This window comes from Dromiciops gliroides, chromosome 4 (assembly GCF_019393635.1).
Source record: "Dromiciops gliroides isolate mDroGli1 chromosome 4, mDroGli1.pri, whole genome shotgun sequence".
Classification (NCBI taxonomy): Eukaryota; Metazoa; Chordata; class Mammalia; order Microbiotheria; family Microbiotheriidae; genus Dromiciops; species Dromiciops gliroides.
In genome coordinates this window covers 290,151,154-290,170,802 of record NC_057864.1, presented here as the reverse complement: position 1 = coordinate 290,170,802, position 19,649 = coordinate 290,151,154, and the positions used below count along the sequence as shown (strand labels likewise).

The 19,649-nt window shown below is 37.4% G+C and overlaps 1 protein-coding gene across 1 annotated transcript in view; it reads left to right on the top strand.

Moving 5' to 3' along the window:
• COL9A1 (collagen type IX alpha 1 chain) overlaps nt 1-19,649 on the top strand; it is a 126,052-nt gene that overhangs the window by 96,023 nt on the left and 10,380 nt on the right. Inside the window, 5 exon segments of the mRNA XM_044002761.1 lie at nt 473-517; nt 1,894-1,926; nt 7,383-7,529; nt 8,066-8,120; nt 10,254-10,442. Coding sequence (XP_043858696.1) covers nt 473-517; nt 1,894-1,926; nt 7,383-7,529; nt 8,066-8,120; nt 10,254-10,442 — 469 coding nt within the window.

Below are 19,649 nucleotides of genomic sequence, written 5' to 3'. Positions count from 1 at the left end.
CGCATGGCTTTTCTCTGAAAAAGCACCTCTCTGCCTGTATCCTCCAAATGGGCTTGCCTTCAGTTGTTTTAATAATCTACAGTCTCAGTAAAAGAATCACACTGAGGCCATCCACTAGATAAATTAAAAAATTCCCCCTGAGTTCCTTATCCATTGGAAATAACATTCCTTCAAAGGTTTCCCAATGAATAAGCTAAGGATTCTAATGATTAACATGGAATTCTGAATGAAATTCAGGACAAATCCTTTTGGATTCTCCCTGAAGTTGGTTGTCTGATTTGGGCTGGCCCCATTCCCAACTAGACTGTAAGCTTCTTGAGGGCAGATACCACAAATGCTTTTTCTTTGATTTCTGCAATGCTCATCAGAAATATAGGCCCATAGTAGGCATCCAGAAATACTCATTTGATTGGCTAGGTGATTAAAACTAATTTAGGGCAGTAATAATGTGAAGTGTTTGCCTTAATTTTAGGGTCGTGCTGGTGAAGAAGGTGAAGCAGGAGGAAGAGGAGAATTAGTAAGTCTTACTCATTTTACTTCTGTTTTAAAATGATTTCTATCCAAACTTTTATAAACATTTTTGACTTGTTTTCTTTGGATATTTTTTGCATGTTTTTGAAATGAAATCTATTCTCCTTATTGACTTCTGAAAAATCTGGACTATTTTGTCTATAAGCTCACTTCTGTTATAGATAAAAAATACTAAGGGGGAAACCCTCTAGTTTCTAATTGTTTATGGACCTATCTGCTCAACGACATCTTTTGGTGGCAAAAAGGTACTTATCTCGAGATTAAAGCTTCTTAAACTGTGAGTCAAGATCCCAGATGGTGTCCCGTAACTGAATGTGAGAGTGGTGAAAAATTTGGCAGTAAATATTTGATTTGTATACCTATTTTATATACTTATATGCCCTGGGTTGTGTAAAAATTCCTCAGGTGAAAAGGGGTTGTGAGTGGAAAAAATTTAAGAAGCCCTGCTCTAGATGACACATCTTCACAGTGAAAGAAGATTTGCATCCAGGTCTATAAGTAATTTTCCTATGCCTTGGTATGCCCAAGAATCACTAATAGCTCCTGCTATTAAGAAAATATATTGGAGAGAAGGAATACTACCCCAATTCTTGACTAGTTCTCTTCCATAGTTCTAAAGTTTCCAAACAATTAACCCCTAGTAGATTGGATACTCCTAGGAAGTAATTTGGATAAATATTTAGTTATTTCTCTGCTATTGAAGCAGGTTCAAATAAAAAAAAATGTGGAGAGGTTTTTATTTCAGTATTTTTTTTCAATCAAGATGACTACATTTCTCATCAAATTATTTCCTTAAAACCATTTTTTAGCATGTCAAAAGGTATCAGAACTGGGATTTGATTTTCTATTTGATTTTGGAGATTTAACTTTAATCTAAAGGTGATAACTGATTTAGCAAAATGCTCCCCATTGTCAGGTAAATTTGGAAATAAAGCTTATCTTAATTTTCCTCTGAGTCACAGATATACATTTCTAGACAGAGAATAAATTCCATTTGCTTTCCAGTGCTGATTAACAGATGAGTGACAACTTTAAATGAACACATCTTTCCTATTAGCTGACATTATCACTGTTGGGATATTTTCATATTCACTTTTCTTATGAATTATGAAAGAAAAACATATTTGGTGAAGTAGATTAAAAAAGCATTTCTAAGAGCATAGAAAGGAATTTAGGCTTTGTAATTTTTATAAGGCATTGGAACTTTTAATGATATTTTCACTTCTTATGACATTATACTTTTATTAATTTGATCATATTTTCTCTAACATTTCAATAATACGATCCAGTTTGGAAAGTTTCAAGCAAATTATCTCAACTGTGAATACATTGTTCTAATATAATTTTGTTTTATTGATTTAGGGAGATATAGGATTGCCAGGCCCAAAGGGATCTGTAAGTATGATGAAGAGTAATATTATAAAAAAATCAATAAAACTATAATCTCTGCTGCATTCTACTTTATGAAATCCATCTCTAACCATCAATTCTTCAAGGATTTGCCTCCAAGTAAATGAAGAACCAAATTTGCTAATTTATTTAAATAATAGATTGAATCAATAGAAAACTCTTGACATTATGGAAACACACTTAACTTTGGAACTAACCCTGCTAAAGGACAGTCCCTTTATTTCTTTAGGAATGGCTCAGTTACCATTAAGTGGCAATGCATTTTCCAATTTTCTGTCCAAATTGGTCATTTTAAAAAATTAAATTGTACTCATTGTTGAAAAGTATCCGCATTTTATTAGAATTTCCTTAGTAATTATAAGACTGAAAAATGTTTCTTTAGTTTTTGTAATTTCCTATTTGTGGGGACAGGAGAATCATGATGGAAGAATCATGAGTTAGTTAAAGAAAGCACATTAAAGTATATTTGAGTTGGAGAACTTTCATCCTTTTTTCCTAGTGATATCAGAAATCTTACATTATTGGATGTGTGGTTCAGAGCTTTCATGAAATCTTTCATTAAGGTTGTTCTTTAAATGGATCTAATCATTGAAAAATGAAGGGAAATTTCTATTTGAGGTGCTGCTTGCTTACTGGACACTCAGAAGGTTGTTGACCAAACAATTCTTTTTTCCTACTTATGATGTCCACCTCATCAATGTGTGTGTGTGTGTGTGTGTGTGTGTGTGTGTGTGTGTGTGAGAGAGAGAGAGAGAGAGAGAGAGAGAGAGAGAGAGAGAGAGAGAGAGAGAGAGAGAGAGAGAGAGAGAGATACAGCTATACTATCTAAGACGCTTAATGGTCAAAGGGCATTATCAAGCAAAGAAACTCTTGAAGTAATAGCAATAGCTACCATTTAAATAACACTTTAAGGTTTTGCAAAGCTCTTTACAAATGTCAATTCATTTTTTCCTCACAACAACACTTCCTCGGGTAGGGGATATTTCTATTCTATTTTTACAAGTGAGGGAACTGAGGCAAAGCAGTGATTAAATTATTTGTCCAGGTCATACAACTAGTAAGTGTCTGAGGCAAGATTTAAACAGATCTTCCTGATACTAGGTCCCATGCTCAATCTACTGTGTCACCTAGCTTTCTCAGTGAATGTCAAGTGCATGGCATAGGTCAGGAAAACATGCAAACAAAATCTTCATAGAGTTTTGGAGTGAAAAATCCTTTTTCCTTATGGATATAACGTAAGGAATGCTCAAGGTCATATTGGCTCATGATTAAGTTAATTTTATTTAAATCTGGATCAAATTCCCAGTTATGAGCTGTTTATGAAAAACAGTGACTTGGGATTTGCCCCTTTCCCTGAATTGACCAGGAGTTGCTAATGGAACACATCCTGCCCTTCTCTCTTTTGCCCTGGAGAGTCCTAGGCAGAATTGTGAAGTAGAAAACTTTACTCCCCACCCCCCAGCCTTGTTTCCTTTCAGCATCCTTTGGCCATTCTAATCCAAAGCTTTAAAGTTATTGCTCTATCCTTGGCCTGTGACTGTGGCCCTTTACCTGAACATGCCCTTACCAGGTAGACTGTCCCCACTCTGACACACCTTTGGACAAAAAGTATCTGTTGTGTCCTGACTCCACCAAATACACAATCAGTGTGAATACAGATTTGTCTCCTCTGTTGCCAAGAAGTGACTCAACAACTCCACAGTGAATTGCTATAGATTATTTTGGGTTTCTTTCCAGCTGTTGACCTTCAACCACTTTGGGTCATTTCAGGTGCTTCTGAGAATTTATTAGCATTCTGTAAGAATTTCCTTAGTACTACTAGCTCTCATTTCCCATTGTCTTAAGTGCAGCCCTTTGTGCCACAATTTCCCTAGAGGGATATTTTTTGGCAGACTGGCTTAGATGGGGGCCAACCCTTTATAAATAAGGAACGGCAAAAAATAAACATTTGTGGAGTTGTATATGCATGTAAGGTAGTAAATTATATTAGCTTATCTCCTATTTTTTGCTCTTTAGTCCAAAATTTCAATTTTTTTTTGCTTTCAAGAAATTAGCTCTTTCTTAGATAATGTTAAATTAATGAAACAGAGCCAGGAGTAGGCAGCTTTTATAAGCATGCTTTTCTTGAACATTAATATTCTTTTGCTGCCTTCTGTTCTTTTATCTTCTCATTCATATTCTGCAAACAGTAGTACATTGTAGCTGCTTCTGCCACAAATACCACCGGAGATAGTTTGACAAAATGTGAATTTAGTCTATTTTTATTAGAAATGATCTTTAGATGTGCATTATGGGAAATGCTTTTAAGAGTGTATTTTAAGTATAAATTCCAACCTCCTTTTATATACATGGTTTATATTTAAGAAAATATGTGGTTCTTGTATGGCTGAATTTGTAGTTATGGGACCTGGGGTCAAATCCTAGCTCTGCCATTTACTACTAATATGACTGTAGGCAAGTCCCTCCCTTCACCTTTCTGACCCTCAGTTTCCTCATCTGTAAATTGGGGAGATTAGAATTAGTGTCTTCTAAGGTTTTTTCCAGTTCCAGTCTTCTGCTGTTTGTTTTTAACTTCAATACTTGGTTGTCATATCGTTATGTTCTCTTATTTTAACCTCTTTTATATGACAATTTGGCAGCTAGATGGCAAATTGTATAGAGTGCTGGACCTGGAGTCAGGAAGACTCATATTCCTGAGTTCAAGGCCTGCCTCAAACACTTACTAGCTATGTGACCCTGGGAAAGTCACTTAACATTTTTTGCCTCAGTTTCCTCATCTGTAAAATGAAGTAGAGAAGGAAATGGAAAACCATTCTACTATCTCTGTCAAGAAAACACAAAATGGGGTCATGAAGAGCTAGACATGATTGAACAAAATGCAGCAATTAGTTTTATTATCATACTTTCCCCCGCTGGATCCTGTTGGTTCCCTCATATTTTTCAAAGGATATTATCAGAACTGAATGGCCATTTCTCTACCTGAAATTTTCTTTCTGGTTTTGACTACACTGTCACTTCATTGTGGCACTTCAGCAGCTACACTCTGAATGGGTGTTTTTGTTACCTAAAAACAGTTAATGGTACTTCTTCAGTGTTGAACTTACTGTCAGGAAATTACTTAAACACTCTCATAGATTTGGTGCTATTATAATCTATGTGGTGCTATAATATCTACAATAATATAAATAATATGTGGTAAAGAAATGGGGGCCCAAAAAGCAAATATGGATCTCATGGTATTTTATTTGCCTTATAATATCTTAATATTCAATATTCAGAGAAGAAATGGCATCCTATCCAGAAATCTAAGAGATTGATGAGTTACAGATGGATATCATATACGTAGCTTAATAATAGAAGGAAAGAAAAAAACAAAAAAAAATTAAAAAAAAACAAAATAAAAACAAAAAAAAATAATAGAAGGAAGGAAACAAGTAGTAAGTGCCTACTATGTGCCAGGCACCCTGCTAAATGCTTTACAGATATGATCATGTTTGATCTGTATAATAACTCTGGGAATTAGGTGCCACTATTATCCCTTTTTTTACAAAGGAGGAACTGAGGCAGATCCAAGTTCAGTGATTTGATCAGTGTTACAGAGCTAGTAAGTGGCTAAGGCCAGACTTAAATTCAGTTTTTCTTGGCTCTAAGCCTAGTGCTCTATAACCTGTGCCACCTAGGGGGACTCTAGGTGACTGGTGGTCAGAGGTCAAATATGGTTTTGCCACCTTAATCCCTTCTGTAAATGTTGGTCATTTCTGATGATTTTATTCTGTGGTCCTTGCCAGAAAGAAAAAATATCAATTTGTATCAAACAGGGCTGGGTCAACCTTTGGAAATTCTTATGATACAAGTCTACTAGGTAGATTTTCTGAAGGTAGCAGGCAGGGCTCCTTCTCTTTATGCCCATTTCTTTCTCCTTCGTTCCCGGCTCTTCCCAACCTTCAGGGAAAGAATAAAAATTACAAGTTACCCCTTAAGTCAGCAGATGTCATTTACTCTCTTTGAACCTTGGTTTTCTCATCTCTAAAATAAGGGGGTATTGGATTAAATGACCCCTAAGGTTCCTTTCAAGTTTAAATCTTACTACTTCAGTTCCTTTGATCCTTAGACAGTGAGCTCCTTGAGGGCAGGGACTGTCTTTGCCTCCTTTTGTATTGGCACATAGTAGATACTTACTAAATGTTTATTGATTGACTGACTGATCACCAGTCATTATTTAGACAGGTGGCCAGGGAAAAGGGGAAATACATCTTCCCTCCCAAAAAGAGGGGAAAAAAGAATGAGCAAATTTAGCATCATCAATGTGGATACTCACTTTTTATATGGGTAGTATTTGCTTTGTGATCTAGATTATTCAGTAGATAGAGGGGATGGACTTGGAGTCAGGAAGACTTGAATTTAAAAACTGCTTCAGCCATTTACTAGCTGTGTGTCCCTGGACAAATCACTTAGCCTCCCCCAGCCTCAGTTTTACCATCTGTAAAGTGGGGTTGATACTAATATTACCAATCTCACGGTACACAGGGTAGTTGTGAGGATAAAATGAGATAGTATATGTAATGTGCTTTGTAAAACTTAAAGGGTAATATCAATGTTAACTATTATTAGGTAGTCTTTGAGAGTTGCCAAAAAATTCATCACCCTATGGCCAATCTGGTGATGAGCCACTTTTATCCTAGCTAGTTTGGTTCTCATCTGAGAGAAAGAGATTTGGATTTATAGTCAGAGGACCTGAATTAAAATCCTGCCTATCATTTATGAGCTGTGTGACCTTGGACAAGTCACTTTACTTATCTATGCCTTAGTTTTGTCATCTATGAAATGAGGCCCTGCAGCTGCTAAGACTCCTTCCAGCTCTAAATCCTTGACCTTGTGATATAAAGCCCACATACAATGCCATAGTTGAAGGCTTTCTGCCTTAGTGGGACCTGCTAGGCCTTGTGCTCAGCTGGAACAGACTTTGAGAACTCACAGTCAGTTCTCTGCCATGATGAGCCATTGGAGTAGGACTTCAATGAAGAATTTCTTGAATTAATAATAGTAAAACAAAGTCAGTAGCTCCAAAAACAGTATTAACTTGAAACACTTAAGAACCCTGATTAACACAATGAGAAAATGATTCCAGTGACTACCCACCTCCTGACAATGGATTAATGTTCAGAATGAGACACACATATTTGGATATAGTCAACTTTGGGATTTCTTTTGCTTGATTATGCATGTTTGTTACAAGGATTTCTTCTTCTTCTTCTTCTTCTTCTTCTTCTTCTTCTTCTTCTTCTTTTCCCCCCTCCTCCTCCTCCCCTTCCTCCTTGTCTTCTTCTTTTTGAATGGTGGAGGAGGTGTACAATGCTTGATAGCTGAATAGAAATAAAATCCATCAGAACTTTAAAAAAAACAGATTAGTATTAGTTTTATGTTGTCTCATTTACTCTTAGGTGGGTAACCCTGGAGAGCCTGGTTTAAGAGGACCCGAAGGATCACGTGGGTTGCCTGGAGTGGAAGGAACCAGAGGACCCCCAGGACCACGAGGCATGCAGGGTGAACGGGGTGCCACAGGTCTTCCTGGTATTCAGGGCCCAGCTGTAAGTGTTGGTCATTTCATATGATTTTATTCTGTAGTCCTCACCAGAAAAAAATATCAATTTGTATCAAAAGAGGCTGGGTCAACCTTTGGAAATTCTTATGATACAAGTCTACTAGGTATATTTCCCAAAGGTAGCAGGCCCCTGTACTACCTTTTCTTTATGCCCATTTCCTTCCCTTTCATTCCCAGCTCTCCCTGACTTTCAGGGAAAAGATAAAAATTACAAGTTACCCCATAAACCAGCGGATAAGTGCCTGATTTTCTCATGGGGTAACATGTCCCTTGATGAAAAGCATTCTGTGATTGGGAAGTTCAAAACCAAATAACTGTAAACCCTTGAGATGCATAAGAATTTGTCCATTTTATGAAACAAGTTTATTATTAGCAGAAGGGCTATTTGTGGCAGCCATACCATAGACAGTCGTCCTGAATGCCTGAGCTGTTATTCCTCTGACGGTGTTTGTCAGCTCACAATTTAACAGTGCCTTCTTTATAGCACTGTGTATAAACTGCCTTTTCTCTCTCCTGTCCCAGGGTAGAGCACCAACGGATCAGCATATTAAGCAGGTTTGCATAAGAGTTATGCAAGGTAAATACAGCAGTCTGACTATTTTGTGCTTTAAGGAAGCTAGAATTTGGATAACAATGTCATCCCTATTTTATTGAATGTGTCACCATCAATAATATCTTAGAAATTCACAGAAAAAATAATTTAGCTTTCTGGATGTCTTGCATTTAAAAAAGCTGCTGGTGCCCTGGGGATACGTTGGGAAAGCAATTTTGCTATTTTAGAAAAAGTTTTCTTTTTTTTTTTGTTGACTCTTCTTTGCTAAGAGGATAATTTGCAAGAAGGCAGCATTTTCCTGTTCCTATTGTCAGCTAGCTTAACTTTTAGAGTATTGTGACAGCGTCTCCCCTACTTTTTTTTTTAACTTCTACAACTCGGTTCAATTTAATTTGACAAGTAAAGGCCAAATGTGTGTCTGGTACTCAAAGAAGGGTGATACACCTGAAAAAGGCTATAAATGACTCTCACCCAAACCGGGGGATCATTTGCAAACAGAAATGGAATACCAATCTGCTAATGGGGATATTAAAATGCCAACAGGTCTTATTTTTCACTCAGGGTTAAATAATGTTCATGCCTTCTTAGGTCATCACTAAGTTTTAATTTCTGAAAATGATGACAATGATTCATTTCTGAAAATGACATTTGCTAAGTCTTAAAAACCCAGCCAAAGTCATAGTGTGCCTACCTTTAATCATGATCTCCATTTAAATTGGTTCTGAAACCATAAAGGAAATGGTGGTCTGAGAAATGGTCCACAGTTGAGATGTTGAGGTCTTTCCCTTCGTATCCTGGTCAGCAAGAGACTCTTCCGTGAAAGAATATTTCTCTGAAATACTTGATTTTGTAAATACCTTGCCAGTTTTCCTCTACTCTATAGTAATTTAACTTAGACAATTATGAAAATTTCTGGAATTGAATTCCATTCAGCTAACACTTATTAAATACATACAAGCCACTGTGTTAGACATTGGGAATACAAAGATTAAAAAGGCAAAGTTCCTAGAACCAAAGAAGAAATAAAATATGCAGCTTGTGCATATTTCTTTGTAAAAATCAGTTGAGGCATCTTTGTTTTAATAACTTGGTTGAGAAGTAGCATTTATTTAATTTTTCTAAAAAATCACTTAAGTAAAACATATGTATAAGATATGATAGGTCAAATCCAAGATATCAACAATTATTCAGCTTTTTCAAATGTTATTTTCTTTAAGCCATATCAACACATAAAAAGTTCTACATTTCTAAAATTCATATTCTTTTTCACTCTCTAAAAACAGACTTCCATTTTTCATAAACAGCAATTCTCTTCCCGAGTCTTTAATTTTGTTAATGGGATAATTTCCTTGTTTGGCATTGTTCTCCATGATCTTGTTGAAGATTCATAGTCTATTTAATGGTGTCTGAAAAAAGTACAAAAGGATATTAATTTTTAAGACTGAATTTGACAGCTTCAACGAAGCAGGTTATTTTTAATTTCCCTCTGTCTATTTCAAGCACGAAAAGACTTTGGAGGGAATATTTTCAAGAAAACTTAAAATTATAGGCTATTTCTAGAGACATCTTGACTCCCAAAATGTTCTTAGTTGTCAGGATAAACAGGCACAGCTGAAACATGGAGATAAATCTGAGGTGGACTTTGAATAATAATTTGTGGGCAGGGTTTTTGGTTTTGAAAAGCTTTCTGGAACTCATTTGGGTCCCCATACTTCAGTGATACCAAGTAGTTCATCCATCTTTTCTAACCTCTCCAATATAACTGGCCACTAATTCATACTTGCTTACTTATTGAAATATTTTCTAGACTTTTGGAGGATTCAGGTTGTGTTTTGAGTCTTATAGAACCCCTTTTTGTAAAAAAAAATATGGTATTTGTCCTGTGTGCTCTCTTCCCTACCCTAATGGACCCCAGAAAATGAGATTTCCTAATAGAAGGATAATGGAGAAATTATGACGATTAATTTCTCACTTTGGTTATGAAACTTTTTTCAGTAAGCTCCTTGAGAGTAGGGATTGTTTTATTGTTTTTACATAGCTCCAGCACTTAGCACAGTGCCTGACACACAGTAGGTATTAATGCTGATTGATACAAGTAGACTTAGAAAGTCATACTTGCTTTAATCTGAGTCACTTCTGTCCTTTTCTTCATTACAGAGAATCTAGCCCTGATGGCTGCTAGCCTGAAGAGGCCTGACTCAGGTGCTTCTGGGCTACCAGGAAGGCCTGGACCACCAGGTCCCCCTGGACCACCTGGAGAGAATGGTTTTCCAGGCCAGATGGGACCCCGTGGCCTCCCAGGTCTTAAAGGTCCTCCTGGTGAACTTGGTTTGAGAGGCCCTAAAGGTAAGTATTTTTTCATTTGTAGAAACAATACCATATTAGATATTATGCAACTGAAATCAGTGAACATTTATTAACCATTTGCTGCATGAAAGATACAGATTGGCAAAGGTAATGTGAAAAGTATCCCTTCACTTAAGGAGACTTACAAGTATAAGTATATGTGTATTATAAAGTATTAAATATATTATTTCCTTACATAAATAAGTAAAATAAAAATTTCCCTTTAAAATTTGAGAAGGGAGAATGAACTTTTACTGGAAATATGAGGAAATGCTTCACAGAGCTGGGCCTTAAAAGAACAGAAAAATCCCCACAGGTAGAGATGGTAGAAACATGTTTTAGATATGAGGGATGATCTGGGCAAATACTGTGAGGCTGGGCAATGGATTTATAAACTATTAGCAATTCAGTTAATTTTTTTCCTTTTTTTTTTCTTTTTTCTTTTTTTTTTGTGGGGCAATGGGGGTTAAGTGACTTGTCCAGGGTCACACAGCTAGTAAATGTCAAGTGTCTGAGGCCGGATTTGAACTCAGGTCCTCCTGAATGCAGGGCTGGTGCTTTATCCACTGCACCACCTAGCTGCCCCCAGCAATTCAGTTCAAATGGAACACGTAGAATATAAAAGCGACTAGTATGAAATGAAGCAAGAAGGGTAGATAGGAGCCAGTTTGTGGAGGGCTTTGAATACAAGCTAAGGAGTTAAAATATAAGCTGAGAAGTTTGTATTTTATACTGTAGGAAATAACAGGGTGTCAATGATAGTTTTTAAGCAAAGGGGAGACATTGACTGAGATGTGCATTAGGAAGATTAATTCTGCAAGGAGATATTAGAGAAGGGATAGACTGGAGGCAATGAGACCCATTATAGTAGTCCAGGTAAGAAGTTATGAGGGCCTGATGTCAGCATGAACCATGGTGACAGCATGAACAGGGAGAAGGTTGTGAGAGATATTGGAAAAGGATATCACAACTGGATGTCAGGAGTGAAAGAAGAAGAATGTACCCAGCATTGGAAGGATATTCTTACCTTCAATGGAAATAGTTAATAGGCGATATAGGTATCTTTTGGTGGTAGTAAAGGAAAGATGAAAATTAAGTTTTGCAAATGTCCAGTAAAGATGGCAATATGAAAGGTTAATAGTTGAGTCTATCCCCACCCAAAAGCCTCCCCAGAAAGAACTTAAAAGGGTACTAGAGGAAGAAATGATGAACAAAACCAACGGGAATCACCATAAAACTCCCTTTTCAAATATAGGAATACATAAAAAGATGACCAGAAGCCTTAAGATGATTTGATCAGGGTCTCGACTAGCAACGAAGATCTTTGCCCTGGCCTACAGATGCTACAATAGGGGACAAAATCACTTCCTGTTAGGGTACTGCCCAAGAAAATAGAGATGGAGTTGAGGATGTCAATGGGTTCTCCGGTTGTCCTAAAGCCTGTGGAATCTTCTGTTTTCAGTTAGAGTCTAAAGAAATGAAGGTGGGGATTAGACCAGCACCCATGTTGAGTATCAGAGGATAGAGGTAGAAGCCATGGTTGGAGGCAGAGGGTAGGGCTTGGGCCTAATCCTAGATCAGGACTTCAGAAGAGAATAAAAAGGGACACCAGGAACCAGTTATCCTTCTAGAACTGTTATAAGGGCTCTAGATGATAGAAGAGGAAGAACCAAGTATTCTTTGCCTACCCCATCCGTGTGTGTGTGTGTGTGTGTGTGTGTGTGTGTAGTATACAGTCTGGCCCTGCCACAAAGTCTCAATCCAGAAACTGAGACTGGAGATATAAGTAAAAAGAATAAAGCAGTATATATAATGAAGTTGTGAAGACTAAGTGGTAAACTAAAAAAAGAATAATTAATAAGCAATAGCAGAAAAAACAGGCTTGTCCACATAGACTCTAAGGATGGATGGCAGATATGAAATAAATAAGAAAATTAAATTAGAACTAGAGGAATCAGAAGGAGGATCAATTAATTTACTTTTGGACATGTCAGATTTGATTTTGTGTCAGGTCATCAAAACTGAGATTATAGGATGATATATGTGGAGGTGGAAGGGATGTCCGAGGTCATCTTGTCCAAAGTCTACATTTTATAGAGGCTTAGAGAGGTTAAATAAATTGTCTAAAGTCTCATAGGGAATAGAATCAGAGATGGGATTTGGACCTAAGTCCTTGATCAAAGAGTCAGGATTCTTTTCATTGTACTGTGTTGCTGAAGTTGGAAAAATGCATATAAACACTCATACATCCATATCTACCCATCCATGCATCCATTCATACACATACACACTTTCCTCCAATCCCCACATACACATGAGACAAGGTGGGGCACAGTGGAGAGTGTGCCAGTCTCAGAATCAGGAAGGCCTAGTTAACCTAGCATCATTTCTTATATGTACTGGCTTTGTAACCCTCTTTAAGTCACCTAACCTTTGGGTGCCCCAGGCAACTCTCTAAGATTATAGGGTAGAGAGCAGGTACCAATCTAATTTGGTATAGCAAGTTTCTTCACATGGTATTCTCTACATCATTGAAATACAGGTTACAAAAATAGAAGTACCTACTATTAGCCAGTTCCCTCATTTCATGTCTATCTATATGCATGCATGTGTGCATAACACACATATGTATGTATATATACACGTGTATAGTGTACATGTGCATACACACAAATGTGTACATATATGTGCCTATATCTATATTCTAGCTGTCCCAGCTAAGTGGCACACTCCAATATCTTTGCCAAGAAAAACCCACATGAGGTCATGAAGAGTCAGACACAACTGAAATGAGTGAACAATATCAAAAAATCTGTATGTGTATGTGTATATATTTGCATATGTGTATATATATATATATGTATTTGTGTGTGTGAATATATACACATACATATAGCTAGGTGGCATAGTAGGGTGTTGGGTCTGAAGACTCATCTTCCTGAGTTTAAATCTAGCCTCAGACACTATCTGTGTGACACTAGGCAAGTCACTTGACCCTGTTTGCTAGAGTTTCTGCATCTGTAAGATGAGCTGGAGAAGGAAATGGTAAGCCACTCCAGCAGCTTTGTCACAAAATCCCCAAATAGTGTCATGAAGAGACAGACACAACTGAAATATCGGAACAACAACAAATATATGTGTATATGTATAGTGTTTGTATACATAGATACATATACACATACACATATGTGTGTATATATACATACAAACACATATACGTGAACACACGTCCATACTTCACCCTTTTCCCTTCTATATGTGCTCGCTTCCTCAGCAAATTATGGGCCCTCTCAAATAACATCAAATACCAACTCTGTGCAAATAATTCATGTGTGATTTGTATGTGTATGAGTTATCTACATAGAGATGGCACTTGACGTCATGGGAGTGAATGAGTAGTTTGTTGAGGAAGAGTGGAGAGAGAAGGGAAGAGTGTCAAGGAGTGAGTCTCAGAGAACTTTCAAATGAAGGGAAAGATGAGCCAGCAAAGGAGACAGCACAGTCAGTTATGTAGGTATAATGCTTAGTATACAAGCTTGTATAGAACCAATCATCTTGAGTGGCAGTGAATGAGGTATTACATTGGGAATCCATAAGACCTGGGTTCAGATCCTGCCTTAGACACTTTTATCAGTTGTGTGAACCTGGGTAAATTACTTAAATCCTTTGTGCCTCAGTTTCTTCATCTATAAAAGGATGGAGTTGGACTTGACACCATCTAAGGTCCCTTTTAGCTTTAGGTCTATGATCCTATGATCCTATGATCCATTATTTAAATAATATAGAATTGCAAATTACATTAGGTGTTCATAAGGTCAAACCTGTAGGCCGCTTGCTATTTGGCACAGATACATATACTAGATTGGTGTGTAAATGTGCTGACTGGTTTGCCGAGGAAAATAAAGCCTAAGGCTTCCATGCCATCCCAAGGGATAACCCTGAGTGAGGGCTGCATTCTCAGGAACACCTGAAAGATGTATCATCACAAACTAGGAAAGCAATTTCTTTAATGTGTTGCTGCAATTAGCAGTAAATATTATGGTGTAAATCGTCAAAGAGCAAGAAAGCTGCTTCTGTGGATGTAGGAGTGAATTACTGGTGCAGTCGGATAACCAGGCTCTCAGTTGGAGCAATTTAGTTAATTACATATGTGATTTTTTTGCAGGTGCAAAACTGCTCATCAAAACAAGAGAGTCTAATTGGGGCTCCTTTAAAAATCTGGCAAATTGCCTAATATTTCTGAGTTTTCAGGGGTTGGCCACAATAAAGTACATTGAGGAAACTGAGATTAGAATTCATGCTGAAGATCCTAAAGTATTTTCTCCAACAGGGACAAATAGCTATTTTTCTTTAGCCTGTTTTCAGCTGTTAGTTTGGACACTCTTACTCAGATGCTTGGTCTGAGTGGCCAGGCCCTATTCACTTGGCAAACCATTTCCCGTGTTCTCCATTTCTCTGTGATCGATTATTTTCTCAGTTTGATCTGCTGGACCAGAGCACATTGTTGAGAACATCTCAGTGCCCTTTAGAGTACTAACAATTACTCAACTTATCTCTGAAAAGGAAAGCAACACATTTCAGGTTTCTACTTTCTATAGAAAGCCACAGGTCGGCAAAGGCCCATTTTGTTTGGACAAAAGGAAATGGAAGTATTTGGAGGCAGGGCTTTATCTGGGTCAGTCACTGATTGTCTCCCCTTAAGTCCCATCCTCATTCATTTAAAGGATGAAAATGCCTTTGTGTGTCCCTGAGAGAAATTTGTTCTAAAGCCGAGGTGATGGAATTGGTCAGGATGCGGTGGTGCTGAAGAGCCTGCTTCCAAAGTAGCTCCTTTCTCTCCAGTCCTAACATGCAGCTTCATCAGGTGTGTCAGGAGGGGGCCAGGAACCCTATTTAATAGTGAAAAAGGCTCCCATCTACATATAGAAACTAACAAATGTCACCAACACCCAATTCAAATGTCAAGCATAGTTTGATGAAATAGCTGTTTTTCTTCCAAATGATCTCCTGATTTGTGATATGAATTCTAAGTGGCCAAAGGTACTTGGTATCTCAGATAAAGGCTTTGATCCAATGAGAATCTTATTATTCCAGGAATTTGTTTACATTTTTCTTAGTGGCTTCCCTGAGAGTAGATAATGGCATTCCTTTTTCAAAATCTGTTCTCAAAGGGCAGCTAGGTGGCACAGTGGATAAAGCACCAGCCCTGGATTCAGGAGGACCTGAGTTCAAATGTAGCCTCAGATACTTGACACTAGCTGTGTGACCCTGAGAAAGTCACTTAACCCTCATTGTCCTGCCCCCTCCAAATTTGTTCTCAGTTTCCCTTTGAAAAATGGGTTGATGGGATTAAGAGATGTGGAGGTCAGTCTTCTCCTTAGAGATAACTCTGTCCCCCTTGTGAATTGTCATATTCCTACTTAACAGTAAATATAAGAAGTTTTTTTTAGCATAAATCCTTCTGTGTTCTAAAAAATCCTTAAAGTTTATGTCCCAAATGTATCCTAAGATCTGTTCGTATACTAACAGTTTAGGTTTTTTAGCCTAAGGCACTCCAAATAAGAAGGGATATAGATTTTAGCATCACTCTCATTTTCTGCATTTTCACAGCCAAATTCAGAAGGAATGATGACTTGGAGGGAAAAGACTTCATGAATATTTAACTTGTGGTTTATTCTCACATTGTCACTTTATTTAGAACCCCCTTTCAAAGGACTCCTTTTGGAAATTATTTTTTAAGGACTAAAAGACTTTGTACAGTGTATTGTAATCAGTTCAGGCCATGCCCTAACATCTTCTCAAAAAAAAAGGGTGAAATAAATGAAATCCAAGAAAGAAAAACCCAGAAAACCCTCCTCTTTCACCTTTTTTTTTTTTCTTGGAGACTTGCTGAAGTTTCTGCTGTAGAAAACAGTAGAAATTAGGGTCAAAGCTCATTAGACCAAGAGTACTTGTAAATTACCTTGTTTTTCATTGACATGCTTAACAAAGTAATATAAAGGCACCTTAGAACCAAGATCCATGCTATTTGTATTAGAATTCTACTCTATATGCTATATGTCTTTACCATCTTTTGGGGGGAAGAACTTTTAATAATTGACCTTGAGAAATTACATCAGTAACCTTGCTGCATCTCAATCTTTTATTCAATAAACATCTATTAAGTGTCTACTACGTGTCTCCACCCGATTAAATTTATATTAAATGGATTTTTATTGGCTCCCTTTAATAGGCGAGGAATCATTTGTTCCCAACCAGTTCATGGGTACAACATGGTCCATCACATTAAAATTTCCTACCTAATAGGAACTAGGAACATAAGGTATCTAAGAGAAGGCTTCAGACTCTCAGGGTGGATTTTTTTTATATCACTTCAGTTGGTCCTAAATTAGTCTTTTTTTTTCCTTTTAGCATAGTTGTGTCTGAAGTAAGCACAGTATTCAATTACTTTTTTTCATTTTTGTGGGGCAATGGGGGTAAGTGACTTGCCCAGGGTCACACAGCTAGTAAGTGTCAAGTGTCTGAGCCTGGATTTGAACTCAGGTACTCCTGAATCCAGGGCTGGTGCTTTACCCACTGTGCCATGTAGCTGCCCCCAATTACTTTCAAGCTATTAGTATTATTTCAAAATTTTCATTATCTCTATTGACTTTGAGATCTTTTAGACATGATCTTTATTTTTAGACACTTTGGTGTGAGTCAAATAGAAGTGTCAATATGCAGGAAGATTCATACTTGGGGAAAAAATCCAAGTTATATCATAACTGTGAAGAACACTACCTTCAGTGTTAATCTCTTCATAGAGAACAGGAGTGTCAATTATAACTTGCAAAGATGTGAAAGAAATAGAGATTCTAGATTGGTGAGGACTTTTTAAAGTTTTAAAGGATGTTCCCAGAATGCTGTTTTTCTACTTGAGATGAGTATGTCTGTACATCTCTTACTTAGGGCAAGTCACCTTGGACCTGTCTCAAGAAATTTCCTTTGATGTTTCTCTACCAGTTACTAATTTCTGTTGATTCTGTCTCCTTTTACATGCATCTCCTCTCTATTTCTCCTACTGCCTGGATCATTACATATATCTTCCTAATTGGATTCCTACCTCTTTTCTCAGAGTAGCTAGGTGGCACAGTGGATAGAATGCTGGCCCTGGAGGCAAGAGGACCTGAGTTCAAATCTGACCTCAGACACTTGACACTAGCTGTGTGACCCTGGGCAAGTCACTTAACCCTGTTTGCCTCAGTCTCCTCATCTGTAAAATGAGCTGGAGAAGGAAATAGCAAACCACAGCAGTATCTTTGTCAAGAAAATCTCCAAAATAGGGAGATACAGAGTTGGGTGTGACAAGTTAAACAACACAAAAAAACCCCTCTTTTCTCTGTGGAGCTGGTTATATGCCTCTGGTCAAAAATCCTAAGTAGCTGCTTCTTCTTCTTTTTTTTTGGTGAGGCAATTGGGGTTAAGTGACTTGCCTAGGGTCACACAGCTAGTAAGTATTAAGTGTCTGAGGCCGGATTTGAACTCAGGTCCTTCTGAATCCAGGGCCGGTGCTCTATCCACTGTACCACCTAGCTGCCCACTAAGTAGCTTCTTATTATTTCCCAGATAAAGTTTTAAGCCCTTTGCCTCATATTTCAGGCCTTCCATAATTTACTATCAACCTACCTGTCTAGTTTGACCTGCATTATTATCCTCCTTGTACTCTGTGATTCAACTAAACTGAACTTATCTCTGTCCTTTGAACATGATGGCCTTGGCCCATACTGTTCCCCATATCTGGAATGTTCTCTTTGTCTGTCTCTGCCTCTGCCTCTCTCTTTCTTTCTCTCAGTGTTTCTCTGTCTCTCTCACTATATCTTTCTCTGTCTCTCCGTCTTTCTATCTCTCTCGATGTTTCTTTCTCTGTCTCTATATGCCCCTGCCTACCTGTCTCTCTCTTTCTCTCTTTCTTTTCATCAGATGAATTCCTATCCTTCCATTTTCTAAAATTCATTTCAGGTATTCCCTTCTTGACAAAGCCTTCCCTGGTCTCTCCCTCTCCTTAACAATCAGTAAACAACCTTCTCCTTTGGCCTCATGGAGTACACTTTCACAACTCACTAATACAGCTATCCATTTTATTTTGTATCTGTTTGTGTTTTATCCTTTTAGACTATAAGCTCCAGAAAAGCAAGAATCTTATCTTAACTCAACTTTATGATTCTCTCAATGCCACAGTGCTCTGCAAAAAAGTGTATACTTAATGAATACCTATTGTCTTATCTTTTTCTGAGTCAGGTTTACATGATCCTAGAAAGAAGGCTTTCCTAGGGTTTAGAGGCATATTAAATCCTATGCCAAGTAGGACACTTATTCTTCCTTGTTTTGTAGTGAATTTAGAGTAATGTGGTTCAGTCTTAGAGTCCATGTAACATAACCTCATTATCAGGTAATTTTGAAATCAGTGGCAGAGATACAAGGGCAGTATCAAGGTAGTAAAGATAGCAGGTTGCTTCCTTGCAATACATTGTAGAAAATCAACTCAGTTCTCAAGATTGAGTGTGGAAATAAATTTATACTTTAGAATTCAATTGAAAACTCCATTTTAATTTATAATTCCTATCTCCTGTCTCCTGTGGGTGCTGGTGCCTTTGGAGACAAGCCTCAAGAATGATGCTGATGTGACATTTAAATTGCTAATTTTGAAGTAGCTTCTTAGCTGTTGGTTTTTAAAAGGATAATTGTAATATCTTAATGTAAAATCATCATCTAGACAATCTTTGGAAAATAACCAGGCCTAAAAGACTGAAGCTCATCTGAAAGAAAAGGTTTCCTTCTCTTCCACTTACATTATATAATTGGGTTCTTAATTAAAATGATTTTGAAAAGCTAGTCTTTTCATTCTGACAAATCCTTATACCAGAGTGAGTACAACTAAAACAGAAGAATCATGGGAATGTAAACCTTCACCTTAATGTTACCGAATATGAGGATTCATTGGATATATGTGTGTACATGCACATGTGTACATATAACTGCACATACACGTGTATGCATACCTACATATGTGCATGTATACACACACACATAATATATAAATACACACACACACACACACACACACACACACACACACACCTGGATGGTGTCCTGGATAGAGCTCTGTTCCAATCCTACCTAAGATACTTATTAGCTGTGTCACCTTGGGCAAGTCACTTAATCTCTGCC